A 19,816-nucleotide genomic window follows, 5' to 3' on the forward strand; every position below is an offset into this window, starting at 1 on the left:
CGCGCCGCATGCACACCACTGTTGGAATGGACATAAGCAAAACATCTAGCATAACAGTTACCGAAGGTTAGTAACAGTTTTTACACTGCTGCTGTTGTGAGGAAAAGGTTATTCTTACAGCTGCAGAAATCCTTCTGTTCAAGGTAAGTTTTGCTTTCCACAGTTCCTGGGAAATAGTTTTCCCATCATTTTGTTCTAGCCCTTGGCATTCCTTTGGAAGGCTGTTGCATACATGGACAATCCTAGCACTCTGGGGTCCTAGTCCAGTAAATGGAGCATGCACATCAGTTGTAGCCTATTCATTTCATATCTCAAAAGTGCCAAAGCCTTAGGGCCACAAAGTTGCTGCAGGCAAGATGTTAAAATCCTGTACCAGGTGGCATCTTAGGCACCTGCAAAACTATTCACAAAAGTCCTTGGGGGCATTGGGGAAAAAGTAAGTTTCTATTCCTCTGCAGAGTCATCCGTTTATAAAGTTCTTGTTTTATTGGGGGAGGAGGGCAAGACTTTCAATTCCTGCTGATTTTTCTACTAGAACAATAACTAAGCTCTTCTTATCATTTTCCCCCCTCCCATTTCTGTGATTCACTAATCACTACTTCCCATTAGTGGTGAATGAGGGGAGAAGCTATAAACAAAGAAATTATCAAGTGAGAAATTTCTCATTCTGTTAACAGCTTCTCACCTCATTCAACCCATCCTAGTAGTCTGGTAAATGATCAGAATACAAATTGATGTTTTTCTCTAAAGGGAGACTTGGGTATACCTGTCTTAAGGTTAATTAATATATTAATGCAAATAATTGGTTGCTGGAGGGTTTCTAAAGCTTTGGAAAAACTTTTTTGGTGGCCTAAGCTGAAGAGCAGGGCTTAGTTCTGGAGCCTCTGGCAACAACATTGGACTGCCTCCAAATTACATGGGGGGAGGGGGATGCTAACTTGTTAGTGATGAATGAGGAGAGAAGCCGCTAACAGAAAATTATAAGGTAAGAAATTTTCTCATTCATTCAGTTCCATCACGACCCACCTTGCAGCAGTCTACATATTTTCCACCTGTTCAGTCTTGTTCAGTCTTCTCACATCCCACAGCATCTAGATTCCTGGAAGGATTATTGCATACTTGCCCACCTATCAAATCTCCTATAACTTTCTCTCAAGCCACTTTAGGAATGGTGCTTTCAGTATCTCGCCCTCAAGGTGGGTTGTCGTAGTCATCATCACATAGGCTATAAGGGTCAGTTATCTCCAAGCTCTAACCCCCTCCCACTCCATACAGTATTCCACAGAGATATGGTGGTGTTGAGACCTTATCTGAAGTTTATTCCTAAAGTGGTCTTGAAATTTCATTGAAGCAGTCCATCAGTTTATTCCTGTTCTTCCCTAACCTTGTTCTGTCCAGAGAAGGAAAAACTCCACACTCTGAATGTTTCAGGAGTCTTATACTACACTGATAGTCTGAAGGGCTTATTCTGTCTTTTTGTCTCTTCATGGCAATCTTCGGTGCTTCGAAGGAGTAAGCCCTCTCCTTTGAGAGGATGTTAAAACAGATTTCTGTGCATATCAGTCTGCTACCAAATGGCTGATGTATCTTTCCTTCCACATGTTAAGGCTTACTCCATTAGAGCACAAGCTACGGCTACTCTGCTTTAGGAACGTACCCATATCTGGAGACTTTAGCCTCCTGACTTTCTTTAAGTACTATGCCTTAGATCTAATTGAAAGGTCAGATGCCAATTTCAGAAGAGCAATACTGCAATCACTGTTGAGATAAATCAAGACTCCTCAGTCCTATCTTCCAGATTGGACACTACTTATCAGTCACCTGGAGTGAGATTCACACTGACCCATACTCAAGAAAGAAAATTACATACCTTACAATAACTGAGGTTCTTTGCGATGTTATCAGTGTGGATTCCATGACCTTCTCTCCATCCCCACTTTTCAGAGTCCTCCACATCTAGTATTCTGCATTCGTTAGGGAACTGTGGCATTTGTGCCTTTTAATGCCCTCACCAGAGCAAACAGGATGACAGACATAGCCCAACATACTTCTATACCAGTTTCCCACACAGGGCCGGCTCCAGGGTTTTGGCCGCCCCAAGCAGCCAAAACCAAAAAAAAAAAAAAAAGTTGCGATCTGCGACGGCAATTCGGCGGGAGGTCCTTCACTCCCAGGCGGAGTGAGGGACCGTCCGCCGAATACCTGGACCTACCGTCCCTCTCCGGAACGGCCGCCCCAAGAACCTGCTTGAGAAGCTGGTGCCTGTTCCCACACATGAGGTGCAGGCAAACCTAAAGTGGGATCCACACACTGCTGACAGCATCTTGAAGAACCACAGTTCATATATGGGTAATTAACTTTTTTTTTTTTTTTTTTTTTTTAAGATGTGGGATTTAGGAAAAAGGGAATTTTTTCCATTTGAATGTGCTAACATTTTTGTGCAGTCATGTAAAAATGCTAGACACTCATTCCCTGACCCAAATGAGAGCAATTGCACAGGACTATAAGTTGGGTAGAAAAATTTTGGATTTGTTCCTTTTTGAGAATGCGAACCTCTGAGCGTTGCTTTGGGTCTCTATAGATATGCATGTCTTCTTAAGGAGCTCTTAATTTACTGACATAGCAGCTTCAAAGCGTCTAAATTCCTTTGGGGCGACCTCAACAGGACCTCAGGTAGCTTAGAAGTTCCTATGAGAGAGTTTAAAAGTTCTCTGAACAAAGTTGTTTTTTATGCATTGCAATCTGCACCAAATTTTAAATATAGAAAATTCTTCAGAGAACTGTTTGTCAGATAGTCTTTAGAGAAATGATTAGCACCTTAGAATTCGTAGTGGGGATTAAAGGGAAAACATCAATGTAAAAATTACACTTTTGTCAGAACCTATTTTACATACTGTTTCTTTTCAGTTTGCTTACTTTATGCATGTAAAAAATTTTTGTGCGGTCAGTTTGTGTTCCTGTGTATACTCAGTTTCCAATATTTTCTGTGTGTTGTGACAGTGAAAAAGAACATTTTTTAATATGGGGGAATGTGATTAAAAAGTTACAAAAACTGGTGCAGGGTCTCAGAAGCTCATGAACACTTGCATTTATATCAACATAATTATCCAACCTTGATGTGACATTTCCAGACAAGTCTTTTAATAGTTATTTTGGAACTATATTCTGTAAACAAAAAGGAGCTGAATGTGGAAGTTCAAAAATTATTAGAAATCAAGAAGTCATTTTATGTCAATATTTGCATTAAAGAGAAATAGCATGTTCTTGGTACCTAACCTTTTGTCACTTGTGAAGTTTCCCAGTGTTTCATGGCTAAAGTCTAAGGCCTGGGTTCTTCAAATACTTAGGGCTGGTCTACACTACGGGGATCTAAGTTTGATCTAAGCTACGCAATTGGAGTTATGTTAGTAGCATAACTCAAGTCGACATAGCTTAGATCTGCTTACCGTGGGGTCCACACTACGCTATGTTGAGGGGAGACGCTCTCTTGTCGACACCCATTACTCTTCTCATTCTGGTGGAGTACCGAAGTCGACGGGAGATCGATCTGTGGTCGATTTAGCAGGTTTCACTAGACCCGCTAAATCGACCCCCCCAGCGTATCAATCGTCGCAGTGTCGATCCACCAGTAGGGGGAGAAAAGTCCTTAAGCACATTACAAACATGAAATCAGTGAAACTACTTGCATGTATAAAGTTAGGCATGCACATAGCATCTTCACACACTGATAACACAAATTGATTTTTTTTTTTTAATGTGGGTGCTTTAAAAATAACAGAACTATCTTATGTATTTAATTTTTGATTTTGCTTACTTTTTCATTATACAGCTTTTCACTGAAAATGTAGGATTAGTATCTGGCTATGTATTAGATGTGAAGACTGAATCTTGTCTTTCAGAGATCAGTAATGAGTGGCAAAAAGCTGATGCAACTTGGACTAAAATGCAGGAAGAAAATGTTATTCCTCGTGAGAGAACTTTAAGGTTATTGGCTGATATTCTTAAGAACAATAGTCAAGAAGTACCATTTGATGTGCCTCAGGTAATTTGGGTTTAACTTTACATACAAGTGCAACATTGTATTCTTTTTGTTTGCTTCAGGCATTTTTTTCACGTGTCTCTTCATGTTGTATGTTTTTTATTAAACCATTACTTTGTTTTAAAGATTTGGTATAAAGACCATGTAGAACCAGCTCCTGATTCAGAAAATAACCCTGAGAAGAAAGTGTTGATTCTCTGCAAGGAGGGCAATGTCCAAGGTAAACTGAAAACACGTCTTTTTTTCTTTGGCTTTAAAAAAGCCAGGTTCTATTAATCAACAAAAGTAACCAGTACTCTCAAAAACCTAATGCAATACCTGAGTCTAGAATGCAGGGTTTAAAATTACAGTAGTATTTTTGGAATCTCTTCCAGGCAAGTGTGTGCTGGGTGCAGCATCCAGTTGTTCTGCAGTATCCTTTGTGTAACTTTCATTTCTGAGTTTTGTCAGTTGTATTGATCGAATAGCAACGGGTAATAATTTCTGTTGATCAGTATTAAAGACCACTGTGAGGCCACTCAGCACTGATAGCTGTCCAAACATGTAGGTTTATTTAAAAAGAAAAAGTATAGGTCAGGAGAATTTATCAGTAACCAGTTGAACACATTGTATTGTTGTAGGTTGTTCATTTTCATATATTCTATATCTAGTCCTTGGATGCAGAAGCAATGAAATATCAAGTATGAGTAGGGAGGCAGTATTATCTGTGTCTAAAGCATTGGTGAGGCCATTACTGGACTACGGTGACCATTTCTGGTGTTCACACTTAAAAAAAAATGTTGATAAATTGGAAAGGGCTCAAAAGAGCGACAAGAATCATTTGAGATCTGGAAAACATGCTTTACAGTCAGAGATTTAAAGAGCACAGTCTGTTTAGTTTATCCACGAGAAGATTAAAAGATGATATGATCACAGTGTACAAGTACCTACTTGAGGAAAAGATTTGATAGTTGACAGCTCTTCCATATAGCAGCAAAAAGCATAATGAGATGCACTGGTTTGAAGCTGAATCTAGACAAATTCAGACTAGAAAATAAGGTGCAGGTTTTTAACAGTGAGAGTAACTAGAAAAACTTTGGAAAATCACCACCACTTAAGTCTATAAATCAATTTGAGATGTCTTTTTAAGATATGTTATAGTTAGGGCCCTGCCACATTCACAGTCCAGTTTGGTCAATTTCATAGTTGTAATATTTTAAAAATCCTAAATTTCATGATTTCAGATATTTCACCGTGTTGTAACTATAGGGGTCCTGACCCAAAAGGCGGGGCGGGAGGAGGAGTGGAGGGGTGGTGCAAGGCTATTGTAGGGTAGTCATGGTATTCCCACCCTTACTTCTGTGCTACTACTGGCGGCAGCACTGCCTTCGGAGCGGAGCGGCCAGAGAGCAGTGTCTGCTGGCCGGGAGCCCAGGTCTGAAGGCAGCGCTGCCGCCAGCAGCAGTGCAGCAGTAAGGATAGGATGGTATGGTGTTGCCACCCTTAATTCTGCTCTGCTGCTGGCGGGGCACTGCCTTCAGAGCTGGGTGCCTGGACAGCAACCACCACTCTCTAGCCACCCAAGGGTGGCAATACCGCAGCCACCACTATAATAACCTTGTTACCCCATCCATGACCCCCCTTTTCAGTCAGAACCCCAGTTTTAAAAACGCTGGTGAAGTCTCTATAGTCCAGGGTAAAAGTACACAAAAGACTAAATTTCATGGTCCGTGACACATTTTTCACAGCTGTGAATTTGGTAGGGCCCTAGCTATAGTTCAAACAGTAATTGTGGTCCTTAATGCAGAAGTTAATAGGTGAGATTGTTTGGCCTATGTTATTGCTGGAAGTTGGACTAGGTTATCACAATGATCCCTTCTGGCCTGAAAGTCTTTGAACCTATTTCACTGTAATGCTGCAAGATAACTCGTCACTGAAAAAAGATCACATCTGTCTCTTAGATGTAAACAAAATAAGCCCTGTAAAATCACAGATTCCTGCATAGAGTTCTTTGAAGTCTTTTTTTCCCTCCATTTCCCCCATTTAGTTAAAACTAAGAACTTTTAACCTCCAACATACTGACTGTAAGTAAATCACCTTGAGCAACTGCCATTTTAATTGATGATAAACAACCCCAATGAAAACCAATGTGTGATACAAAGTTAAGACATCTCTCTTACTTTAAAGGTAGACCATATATATTCAGTTTTGTGGCATTTTAGTTAATCTGAGGCTGAGCACTCTTCTTATCTGTATCCAACAATGAATTTTAGTTTTATCGGTGCAACTGAGAATGGATGTGCATTTTTGTTATAAAGTATGACGAGTGGTCATTTACACTCCAGTCCAATACCTTCCACTTCCCTAGTTCTGAGGGAATTTCTTCTACAGCACTCGCTACCTGGAATGCATCGTTGTCATCATTATTATTTTTTGTATTTACGTAAAGTTTCTAAATTTAGCATTCCCCCACGGTGCTTGTTGCTTTGCAGGATCAGGCACTTAAGGTAGGAATCAAACCTCAGTCTGCCACATCACAAACATAAAAGGCTATCACTGGGCCTCAGAGTGGTCCAGAAGTTAGTTAGAAAGCGCTTCTAAAATATTATTAAATTTGTATCTTTTTTTTAAAGCAGAATGTTAAAACAGAAATTACCTCCATCAAAGCAGAAGATAGAGCCAGTAATGAAGATTCATAGACAATTTTTAAAGATGCTGGCAAGATGAAAATGTTTGCTAAAATAATTTCAGGATGCATTTTAACCTTACTCTTAGAGAAATGTCTTTTTGTGTAATCTCTGATATTTTTTTCTTTGACTTTCCCTTAACATTTTGAAAAAGATTTTTCAGTATGCTGGGGAGAAACATATTTCCTCTTTTCATGTAAAAGAGCTCTCTCCTTAGATGAAAATAAGACTTTGTTAGCTGGAGTGAGAGTAAGACGAGGGAGACACAGATTTCTCCCTCCTATCCCCATATATTAGTAGTGATATGTCATAGCATTTAAGAAAAACAATGCTTTGCCCTCTTCCTTCTATAGAGTACTGTCTTAAGGGTAAATTGTACCCTTCTACAGAAGTACCTGACATGAGAGAGAGCCAAAGGAGCAGTCTCCTTATCGTAATGATCTGCAGGGATGGAAATTCCTAGTCCTGTAGAGGGTTCTCTCTCCCTTCCCTCCCCCCCAACTGACCTTATACTTCCTTCTTTCCAGTATTGGTGCTGCCAATAGACATCTCCCGGAGCTATTAGCGTTGAATTCCATCCACACCTACCCTAATTCGACATGGCCATGTCGAATTTAGCGCTGCTCCCCTCGTCGGGGAGGAGTACAGAAATCGATGTAAAGAGACTTCTATGTCGAAATAAATAGCTTCGTTGTGTGGACGGGTGCAGGGTTAATTCGAGTTAACGCTGCTAAATTCGACATAACCTCCTAGTGTAGCCCAGGCCTCAGAGCTGAGACAGCATACACTATAATCTGCCACAGAATTGTTTTGCTGTTACTGGAGAAACTGGTGTTAAAACACCATCAAACTCCTGGAGCCCTGATTGAGGGGTTATGCATAAGTCTGCATGTACTGTGTACACATGAAAGCATATATCATATATAGTATATGCACACTCATATTTTGTATACATATCACTTTAATGGTAATCTCTAAATTATGCCATATTTAAGAGCTTCTTCAGAATGTTAATTTTTATACCCGTAAATTTGGGGGATCAAAAGGCGGGCTTGAAAATGGATGTACCTTTAGAAGGATCAGGTTCTGAAAACGGAACTAATTAATTTTTCTTTGGAAAGTGTTGAGGACTAGGTAATATTGATTTAATGTCCTTGAATATCATAAACGATAGGATTGAAGAGGGGAGGGAAACAAAATTATAAAAATTTTACACCTATTTATGAATATGGCTTGAATACCAAAGTAATTTCCTGAGTAATCTCTAAGATTTAAAGTTAAAATAAACAAAAAACTGCACCAATTTATTACTGATATCCCTGACACCTTGAGATTGAATTTACTGATAGATTGCTATTGCACATCCTACAGTTACATTCTGATCAACTGGTAGATGATCCAGACCTACCAGATATTAATAATGAAAATTTTGTAGGAAAATATTTTGCTGAAAATACTGTGAAATGTGCTGCGTGCATGTGTTTAAAATCCTATAGAAATTAACTTGTCAACTTTATGTAAACAATGTAGTGTAATTTTGATATGAATACAATAGGATATTGTAAAAAAAATTTTGTATCAATGCAACTTTTTTATTAGAAGAAAGTGAACTTAATCAGTTTAGAATATTAATTATATAATTTAGATTAATTCCTTGGCAGGGTGCTGTTTTAAAAGTCCATTCTTTGAGGTTTTTTATTTATGAAAAACAATATATTCATCTTACTGACTTGATTCTGCATTGTTATAAGTTGGCCTTTTGGGTAGTGTGTGCATGTGTCCAAGCAGTGGAAATTGCTGAACCAAATGTGACTGTGTTGTGAGAATTGAGATTTTATGTTGGCAAGTTGTCACATTTCTAACAGCTCTCTCTGCTTAAAGTGGTAATACAACATGATATGATTTTTATGCCAGAAACTCTTTTGAATGCTAATATATTTGAGTACAGCATCTCACAAAAAGATGGCAATTTGAGAAATAGTAAACTAATAATCCCTGTTTGGGGATATGGTCTCCATTTGAGAACCCTTTAGTCAGCTTCAGACATACAACTCAAGTGGAGTTGATGTAAGATAATGCCAGTTTATTTTCAAAAGGTAAGCGGTGGGGGCAGTTATGAAATATTTTGCCATTTAGGAGGGAAAAAAATAAAATATTATAGCAGAGATGGCCAAACTTACTAACCCTCCAAGCTGCATATGATAACCTTCAGAAGTTGGAAAGCCGGGGTGTACTAGACAGGGCTCAGGGCTTCAGCCCCGTGGCGGGATGGAAGGGCTAGGCACGAGACCTCCCTCCCTACTGGAGGATTGGGGCAGAAGAGGGGGGCAGGGGTGCAAGCTCCGGGCAGTGCTTACCTCAAGCAGCTCCTGAAAGCAGCAGCATATCCCCCCTCCAGCTCCTGCGCGGCCAGGCGGCCCCACAGCATTGCAAGGTCCGCAGTTCTTGGCTAATGGGAGTTGCAGAGCCTTCACTTGCAGCGAAGGCACCGTGCCGGAGGCCCCTGACTGCCCCATGCTTAGGAGCCAGAGGAGGGACATTCCGCTGCTTCTGGGAGCTGCGCGGAGCCATGGCAGACAGAAAGCCTGCCTTAGCCCCGCTATGCTGCGACTTTTAACGGCCTGGTCAGCAGTGCTGAGTGGAGCCACTAGGGTCCCTTTTCGACCTGGCATTCTGGTTGAAAACCGGACGCATGACAACTCTACTTCAATGGGGCCAGGAGTTTATCCATAATCTATTGCATGTACATTTAATACCTCTTGGCAACCACTTTAGGCAACAAAAGATCTTATGGTGCATCTAACATCTCATTGAAAAGGTTTGAATTTGACAATAAAAGCAAGCATATTTACATCAAATTCTTGAAATAATTAAGATTGAAGAAAAAGAGATTAAACTTTATTTTTACTCTGCTCACTTTAAATTCTTGTTTGGTATTTGAATAATTTGTACGTTGTTTGTTTGCTGATATGATTAACCTTTAAAACTCCTCTTGACAAACCTTAATTTTTGTGATGAGGAAAATAGATCCAGGAGTGAGTGGTTTGCATTTATGATTTGACATAGAAATCTTGGGAAAGTGGGGAGCATTCTTTTAGTAGTTTCCTGTTCAGAACTTTACTATGCAAAAACCCACCTGCAGTGCCAGTTGGTTGAATGAAGGAGTTTGAATTTATTTTGCCTTAAATCGAATAGCATAGGGAAAAACAGTTAAACATTTTGTTTTCATTACAGTGACAGACATTTATAGTTAGCAACTGTACTGTAAACACAATCATTGTACTTGATGTAGGGTAGAGGAAAAGTAGATACCCTCTTCTGGTGTGTGACAGAGCTGCTCAATGCAAGAATGTGCTCGTAAGTGTTTTCAGATGCTAGTCAGAGTTTGTTGCACTTGTGTATTGAATGATTCTTCATTATCATAAGTAAGCAACCTTATTTCATGGAATAATATTTACTGGTCTAGTGGTGATTTAGTCACTTTCACAGTTGAAAAACTTTATTGGGGGAAAAAAAATGTCCACAAACTTTTCAGTGAAGTGAACACCTTCTGTAAATGTTAGCAATTAAATTTTGTTTGGCACATAAGTGGGCAAGATGGGTAAATCGTGACAGGAAGTCTGGCCAGTTAGATTATTTTAAAATCCTATCACATGCTATTTGACTATTTTTTCCCCTGTCCTGTTGTTTGAGTATTGATCCAGAGAGTGGTGATATAATTAAGTATTGTAATTTCAGACTTATGTCAGAACAGCGCACACAGTGACTGTTAATTTTTGCCATAGGTGGTTCTTTTATATCTGTGTTCATATACACGTGCTATGTAAAGTGTCTGTGTATAGATATTAGATAACTATATGGCAATATTCTTACAATATACTACACATTCACAATTTGTGCATACCTGTTTAAATAGACACACATTCATGCTTAAATGAATACATTTTGTTAAAAGTCCCAATATATACTCTTAGAGTATGTCTACACAGCAAAAATTGTGCACAGGCCAGCCTACCTGAGCTAGCCTGAATCCAACTAGCAGAGGTAACAATAGCAGTGAAGTACAGTACAGCTTCAGCGTAGATAGTACAAGCCCAGCATAGGCCTTGGACACACATTCTGCTTTCTAGCTCATTCTGAAGCCTGTTGTTACCCCCACTGACTAGATTCAAGGTTGCTTGGATAGGCTAGCCCATGCACAGCTTTTGCGAGTTAGACATGCCCTTAAACTCAAGCCATCCCATGGTTCAGACAAGATGGGACAGTAACACTTGCAGGCTTGAGAATGTGTGCTGAAAATTTGTCAAGGTGTGCCCTGAAGTTTCATTTGTTCATACTGTATTTCCTTTGAAGTTAAAATTCAAATACAGATTATTTTCCCCTTCGCGCCAAAGGTATGAGCCAGATGTTTACAGCTGCATAATCTTGTTTCAAAAAGTAAATGATTGAAAAGTGTGGTTATCTCCAATCCCCCCCCCCCCCTTTTTTTTTTGGTAACGTCTTTTCATATACTGACAGTTATTGTGAATGTGTGAAATAAAACTGCTAATCAGTCAAACAAATGCAGCTTAGTTTACTTGTTAAATATCTGTATATTTGTAAATTGTATGTTTTTATATAAATCTTGTCGTAACCAAACAGTTTGATCTCCCAATACTGGAATCACTGCCTATATTTGCTGAATGCTGTTGTGATGATGCGCCAAACATTGTAACCATCTACCCCAGAATTAGGTGTTGCTTCAAAAATCATTAGTTCTCCTTTTCTCATGAACAGATGTATGGTGGTGGTTTTTATTTTAAATGAAGGGAATTCCAAACACTTCTTTGGAGTTAGCTTATTTGACTCAGTGTTTGTTTTTTTTTGAGGGTGGGGAAAATGTAACTTACCTGGATTTTAGAAGAAACAACATTTTTTTTAACACACACACACACACACACACACACACACACACACACACACACACACACACACATTTTAAAAACCCTACAACTTTTGAAACCTGGGCAAACCAACAATTTTCTAAAATATAGCTTTAGACTAAAAGATTTAAGAAAAGGAAGAATAGATTTATGTTTAAGATGCAGACTTTTTAAATAAAAAGAGATGTGAATGCTCTTTATATGCCACTTCAATGTAAAGTGACATCTCAATTGTTTTTTTTTTTTTTATTCTCTTTGTAGAGGCATACAATATTTTACTGGAAGCACAAAAGAAGGATATTATGTTTCCTCTCTTTCCCTATTCCACTCTTATACAAGCATTGCTGTCTAAGGGTTGTCTTGAGGAAGCCATCAAAGTGAAAAACATGTAAGTTTTTGTTTTTTGTTTTTTAAACCTGTGGCTCTGTTCTAAAACTGCACTCATAACCTTGCATGAAAATTATTGTGAGCATTCCTTTAAGGTAAAGTCCCATCTTCCTAACAAAAAGTGGGCCCCAATTGGAAACATGATGATATAGTGTGTAATGCATTGGTCTTTCATAAATCAAATCTAAAGACCTGTGCTCGGTATTAATATATTATTCACCTTTCAAGGCTAGCTGGTCCAGGAATATGACATTAATGAATCAAGTTGTAATATGTCTTTCTATAGTGTGTATTAGTAAAATGCTTGGGATTGAGTTTGGTTGGATTGGGTTTAACTTTAATGAATCATGTGGTTGTACCATGTGTTTTGGCTGCTGCCTGTAAAACTTGTCCCAGGGTAATATGCCAGTGACTAGTATGCTGAAATAGGGTAAAATATTAAAGCACCTAAATCCCATTTTCAAAAGTGGCTTAGGCACTCTAGTGACTAAAAGTATAGACCAGCTCGCAATGTCACTTAGTTTCTAGTGTTTTGTGAAAATATACTATATTGCTCCCAAATAAAATAATTTTCATGATTGTACCTTCTTAAAAACTTCTTGGCTTTAGGGAAAATGGGAGTAGGATCTAGCCAGAAGCTCCATTCTTATTGGTCAGTCATCTAAACCTAAAATAATAAAAACTACATTGTTTGGCAGGGCAGTTCAGAAAAGCATACATTTCAGAAATATCATATGATGGCACTCTAATAAACCCATGCTGGTTAACTCTTGCTGGTTTTTCTTTACAAGATAATAGAGAGTACACTTGATACCATCAGTACTCATGACTTTATTTGACAGTACATGGGTTTTTCAATAACAAACGAATAAAATTATAAGTACTCAGACTTCAAAGACAATTTTATGGAAGCAAACTTTCTTCTAAAAATGCTTAGATAGTGTATTGGAGTAGTGAATGGAATCGAAAGAGTATCTGTGGTGTGAACAATTTAGAACAAGTAAATTTGTTCATGCTTGACAAATTTCTGTATTCTGGAAACTTTGTGCTACATAGGAGTCAATCTTACCAACCTCATTGTCTGAGAGATTACTTCTAGAAGCCTAAATATGTGCAGTGGCCTGAAATTTACATCTCTCCTAATATTTATAGTAAAAGATATGAAAGGTAGTTTCACTTGTGTAGCCTTACATATTTTTCTTTTGTTCTCTGTTTGAAGCCAAATTTAAATAATATTTAGAGAATCTTATAGTGTTTGTGTTAGCAATAGTATAAGTACCATAACAAGCATTTTTTTAACCTAAAAAGACTAGTTTATTTTTAAAATTAACATCTTGGTCTCGGGCCTGGAAAGAACTAATGTTGAATTGAGATGATGGTGGAGGGAAGCAGCTTTCCAGCTGAGACTCTGGAAAAGTCCAGGAGTTTTCTGATATCTTGGTCAGACCAAAGTGCTGCTGCCTTCCGATTCTAATGAATTTTAGGTATGTTTATTGCACTTAGTTCAAGAGTTTTAAAATAGAAGTTTAGTAGTATTGGAATGAGGGATTAGTTCTGTAATAGTGGCTAACATCTATTTAATCACACTAAAGATTGGAAGATTGGAGAAAGTAAATCCTTTGTTATATGTAATTTACAGTCTCATGCATGAATTGTTGACTTAAGGGCTTTGACAGATGGGACAAAGGGAAAAAACCGGAACTGAGCAATGGGTGCTTAGGCAGGGATTAAGAGGATTGGTTGGGAGAGTAAGAAAATCCTGAGTCCAGCGACTGCATTTGTGAGCTCTAGAGGCTGAAAGTGACTGAGAGGATAGTCATATTGTGTACTCTATGAAGGATTTTCTTGGGATTGATGAGAATAATTTAGCAATGACCCTGCTTACCTCCCAATCCGCTCAGCTCATAAATTCAAGTAGGTAGGCTGCTCAGTTGTTTGCCACAAGATGATCAGTGAGGTTTATCTTGATTGCTGATATGGCAAATGGCAATGCCCCTTTTTTGTGTGGGGAGGTTTTGTAATCTAGAAATGAACCTTTGTAAAGTTATCCTTATGTATTAAAAATGTGCCTAAATTTCATTAGAAATAGAGGCATTTTGCAAGTATAAAATAGATGTAATTGCTGGTTAGTCTGCATTAAAAGCATACATGTTCATTTCTTAAAAGCAGTATTATTAAAGCAAAGTTCTCTTTGCTGTAGATGTGACTTTTTTGCATTGCAAGGGACACAGAATTGATAAATGAAATTTAATTTTAACATGGCAAAGGCAGCAAATGAAGTATGTTCAGTTTTTAAAACTGTATACATCTAGATGACAGAAATTTGAAAATTAATCAACCAAATAATATGGTTTTAGTTCATAATATGCTTTAGTTTATATTTAAAATATACAGTGCTGAAAATAAATGTTTCATTTTTATTGCTGAAAGAATAGTTTTACATTTTATAATTATGGTGACTTAAAAAAAGAAGAAAAAGTATCCTGCTTAGGATACAACAGAACAATGCAGGGCATGCAGTTATTTTAGTCATCTAATATGTCAGCATTCAAGAATCTGAACCGATTGTTTAAAAAAAATCTTGTACTTTGTTTCTTTTGTTGCTCATTTCCAACTTTGTCATCTGTCAGAATGCAAAAAAAAATTATCCTTCTATAACCATTGACAGGATAACACAAAAGCTGTCTCCAGGTCGATATTTTGCAGCAATATTTTTAACATACGAACAGTAGTTTTTATAATTTCACCTTGGTGCTCAACCATTTATTATCGTATCAGAAGCATGTCAGTAATTCCTTTCTAAATGTCTGCTTCTTTTAGCGCTGAGACCCACATCAAGGGCTTCACACTGAACGCTGCTGCCAGCAGCCGCCTCATCTTAACGCAAGTTAGGCGGGATTATTTGAAAGGTATGTCACAATGCTTGACCTTTACGTCACATTAATGCCGCTGCAGATTTTTCTTGTAACGCCCTTCGAATACTTGGATAAAGGAGTCCATTTAGCAAATTACCTGCTTATCAAGAGCCTTTTGTGGTAGCTGAGAGACGTAAATTACTGTACATGCATTTATAATACAGCTTGAATATGAATGTACTTGTCATTTGACCACTTAGTCCAGTTTCCATTCCATTTAACACAAGATGGGTTTTCTTAAGATGAATCACAGCTCTTCAGACATGCAAAATTTGTGCTCCAGAACGAGAGAAAGTACAGGCTTTCAAGTGCGTTAAAATTCACAGCACAAATCATTTTGCTTTAGAAATTAACATACTTTAGAGCATCTGAAACAATTCCCAGCAGTTGCTTCTTTCATATTGTGTTGGTTGTGTGAGATATCAGATGAGTTAAATTGAGTGTTAAATGTACATGATTGTGAACTAAATGATTATAATATTGATTTAAAAAACTAATTTAATACTTTTTAATAGTTCACAATACCAATAGTATTGAAATATACATTGTACTTTTCTTTCCTTTTTAATTTAATATTATAATATAACAGAAATGATGGCTGAGGGAAGCACATGTGTGGGACAAGATGGTGGAAAACTGTTATGCGACTTTCAGCTCTTCAGGATCATTTGTTTTGCAGTTCTGTGTCTTTGTTTTGGTGGTATTGGGAATAATGGAAAGTGGGTGATGCATCAGGACTGAACAACGCTAGTAAAGTTAGTGCTTCCAATCTTTCTCTGAGCACTTTTGAAAAATCTGTTCCTACGAATGTGTGTGTACATTCTCACATTAAAATTTTTATCAACGTTTTATTTACTTGGTTGCCAAGCTCTTCTACTAAACTGCTTTATTTGGTACTGGAAAACCCTGCACAGACAGGGTATTGAGTCAGTGCAATTGCCTATACAGCATAAATATTTTCCTATTAATATATTTCCAATATTACTCTAAAACACAAGAGCAACTAAATGTAAACAAAAAGATCAAAATGGGGAACAGTTTGACTTTAATCTGACAAAAGCAAGGAAATTCAGATTTGCCATATCATCCTTAAATTAATTCACTTCACTGTGCTCTGATGTTGTACCATATATGTGTGTAGCATTGCCTGTGTTCAAATGCTTCTGCAATAAGTGAGATGCATCATTTCACTGTGTTTTCTGTTGCCAGTAAACAAACATGTTTGCTTTCAAATTCCTTGGTTATTTTCCCCCTGACATGTGCATGCAAGGACCCTAACACCAACTCCGACTCAGCATAGTGAAATGGAACTCCTTTTCTTCCCCATCTCCAATTCATCTCTTACTGTTGACAGTCCTCTATTTTTGCAGTCACACAGGCCTGCAACCTGTCGTATTTGATTTCTCTCTCCCTTCTGCTTTGTCCTCAGTCCAGCATGTTGCTAGATTTTGCAAGTTCTTTCTTTAATACTGTCACCCGATTCTTTCTTTCCTCATAACCCACTATTGAATCCTTGGCCAATACTCTGGTCACTTCTTGGTTTGACTATTGTAACTTCTTACCCTGGTCATTCCAGATTCTCTCATTGCACCACCTCAATTCTGTCTGACATGTGCTGAAAAAAATCCCTCCTCCTTGCATGCCTCTCACTCTCTTTGCTACTCCCTTGAGATCTGCATTTGTTTCCTGGAATGACTCCCATTATGCTTGGAATATCCTCCCTGGTCTTGTCCATTATACAATTTCTGTCCTTCAAAACTCACTGCTTTCAGTCACAGAAACCATAGCCATAGATCTTCTTCCTTTGCCCTGATTTTGGTAACCTATAACTATAAAGAAGTGCAGCTTCCATCAACAGCAACAAAAATGGTTTCTACCCCTTTCCCTGCAGAGAAGGCCTTGAAATAGTAAACTGATAAGCTTTCCATCATAGTTATCATTTAGTATAGGTGTGCCTGAAAAATGTTTCACAGATCATCCCCAAAATGCAAAGGCTTCTTTCTATTTTTGCCCCCTCCCCTACAGTCCTGCTTCTGACTTCCACTTTGCCCTGCTTCCTGGATGCTTCCCCCAAATTTAAATATACTAAGTAATTAAAAAAAAGACTAAAAGAAGCTAATAAGTTGCGTGAGTAACAGTAAGCGTATTGTGATTTTTTTCACTGTTGTAAACTTTGTTCCAAGTATCTCTTTCCAGCCAGTCATACCTTTCTGTGTGACATGCCATGTACACTTGTTGTGCTGCTTAAAAAGATTTTTATCCTTTGGAGAGCTTAACCCTTCTTAAAAGATGTATCACAAATTTTTAGTAAGAACCAATTTGTATTGGATAAAAAGTTTTAGAGCTTTGTTTTGGGATTGCAGGCTGTAGAGAAAAACATGGTCAGACATGAAGGTAAACATTGGTTTATGACAAACATTCTAAAAATGTAAATTCACATTAGGAATAGTAAGAATTTTAATAGGTGTGTAGTACTAAGAAGGACATACCGAATGCGTTTGTTGTTGCCTTTAGTAGTTTTTTGCAATGTTGCTGGGTTTGTGTAATGTTGTATAAGATTCTTCCTATAGTGTCCTGTTCCTGAGAAGGCCAGTCGAGCAACATCTGAACTGCTAACAGGCAACACATGGGATAGGGAGGAAAATTTGAAAGTGGCGGGTAATTCACTTTAGTTTTCAGGTTATTGGAATCTTGTCCCGCATGTCTTTGCTTAAGACTGTCAAAACAAGATGGAAAATTAAACCAGGGTTGGGAGTTTCCTGTGGGTATTAGGCATACTGTACAGTATTTTCTTGACCTTCTATAAAAAATGTTTGGATTGTGGAATGGCAGCCTGTACCTGTATAGCAGGGATTGGCAACCTTTGGCACGCAGCCCACCAGGGTAAGCACCCTGGCGGGCCGGACCGGTTTGATTACCTGCCGCGTCCGCAGGTTCGGCCAGTCGTGGCTCCCACTGGCTGCAGTTCGCCGCTCCAGGCCAATGGGGGCGGTGGGAAGCGGCAGCCAGTACATCCCTCGGCCCGCGCCGCTTCCTACAGCCCCCATTGGCCTGGGATGGCGAACTGCGGCCAGTGGGAGCCGCGATCGGCCGAACCTGCTGACACGGCAGGTAAACAAACCGGCCCAGCCCGCCAGGGTGCTAAAGGTTGCCGATCCCTGCTATATAGAGAACCTAAATGTTAACGCTACAGAGTTCAAGAATGTGTATGTGTTATGTTAGAAGTGTCATCCTTTGGTATTATAATTATTACCTTTGATTAATCCTACCTGTGCTGGTAAGCAGGGAGAGGTTTTTACAAGAGGGGTATGTCTTTCTTTTTATGCTTGCTTGTGTATAATGTAAATTGAGAACAATCATAGTTTAGAGGAATGTTTAGTGGAGAGAGATTTTTTTTGTTTTTGTTGTTTTAAATTAGTGTCAGAAGAGGATTGATATTGAAGCATGTTAATGTGGTTTTATTGCTTTATAGGTTGGCAAGATTGCTCTTCAATTTCCACAAATAACTGATGTCTGGTTTTTATACTTGGGTGTAAATTCATACCATGTAGTTTTATCCAATATTGTATTTTTTCTAAAGCCTATTGAAAAGAAAATTAGTGTGATTTCTGGATTCCAGCGATTTTACTCATTTGATGCACTTTATTTTAAACAAAATATCTTTGCTAGGGTATCCAATATCTCCAATGGCAAAGGCTTCATAACAAGGAAAACTGGGTTACAATCTGTTTTAGAACAATAAGTTAAAAACTTCCAGGCTTCAGTGAGGAGTATAAGGGGAAAACATTCATAATATGGCTGCTTTCCTTGGGTGTGATGTGTCAAAAATATTGTTTAGGAATCCTATCAAGGTTTTCCAGCAAACAAGGTTTGGAGGATTTTATCTTCCTGTGCCTAATTGTTAAACATGAAAAAAACCTGCTGAGACCTTCATTTAGATACTTGTTTAATATTTTATTTAATTGCAGCTGTTTTAGGGCTACTTTTGTGTATATTTGTTTGGTTTTTTAAAATAGAACAAGTAAGGCTAATAATAAGGTCTGCTTCTGAACTAAAATCTTAATTTTCTTTCTCCCTTTTCATCCTGACTAGATGCTATATCTACTCTAAAAACAGTCCTTGAAAGGGACCTGGTGCCTCTACCACTAGCTGTGACTCGGCTCATTCAGGCTCTGGCTATGAAAGGTGATCTGGAGAGCATATGCACAGTTGAGAAGATGGTAGAAAACCTGGCGGCCCCAACTGGTTTATCTCGCATGCTTTTTGTCAATAACATTGTATTGGCTCACATCAAGAAGTAAGTACTTGCAAGATTGGTATGGCTCTTTTTGTATAAGGAGGGAAAAGTGCACTGTTGCGCCTTACTTCAGTTGTTTTCCTTCATTAAGATTGAATGGATACTAGATTTCTGGCCAAGTTGGCTGCTGTTCAGGTTTCTTTTACGTGCACAGTGGAGCCTGGAGATCATTTAATGAAACATAGGGGCTGACTTGCAACTACTAGTTGGGAGAACTTTGAGTGACATAATGATGTAAAAATCTATGTACTTACCAAACCCTGCCTACCTAAATTCACCCTATAGCTTCAGCTGATTGTAATACTGCCTGTCCTCAACTGTTGTGCATATTCTAGTGCTCATTTAAGGCCTGATGCAAAGTTTATTGAAGTCTGAATGCTGAAAATTAGGGACTTAATCAGTTACTGTTTTGCCAGAGTTAGGTGTAGTGTGTGCGCAAATATAGGACTTGAAAGCTTACCAGACACCTATAAAAAGCAACAGAGGGTCCTGTGGCACCTTTGAGACTAACAGAAGTACTGGGAGCATAAGCTTTCGTGGGTAAGAACCTCACTTCTTCAGATGCAAGAAGAAGTGAGGTTCTTACCCAC

General features: G+C 38.4%; 1 protein-coding gene across 1 annotated transcript in view; it reads left to right on the forward strand.

Annotated features, from left to right (window-relative positions):
- Positions 1–19,816, forward strand: part of LRPPRC (leucine rich pentatricopeptide repeat containing) — a 163,256-nt gene that overhangs the window by 128,727 nt on the left and 14,713 nt on the right. The window contains exons 28-32 of the mRNA XM_034764434.1: positions 3,900–4,042; positions 4,166–4,259; positions 11,889–12,015; positions 14,835–14,923; positions 19,022–19,226. Of these exons, the coding sequence (XP_034620325.1) occupies positions 3,900–4,042; positions 4,166–4,259; positions 11,889–12,015; positions 14,835–14,923; positions 19,022–19,226 (658 nt within the window). The remainder of the gene's footprint in view (positions 1–3,899; positions 4,043–4,165; positions 4,260–11,888; positions 12,016–14,834; positions 14,924–19,021; positions 19,227–19,816) is intronic.

The sequence above is a fragment of the Trachemys scripta genome, chromosome 3 (genome assembly GCF_013100865.1).
Source record: "Trachemys scripta elegans isolate TJP31775 chromosome 3, CAS_Tse_1.0, whole genome shotgun sequence".
Classification (NCBI taxonomy): Eukaryota; Metazoa; Chordata; order Testudines; family Emydidae; genus Trachemys; species Trachemys scripta.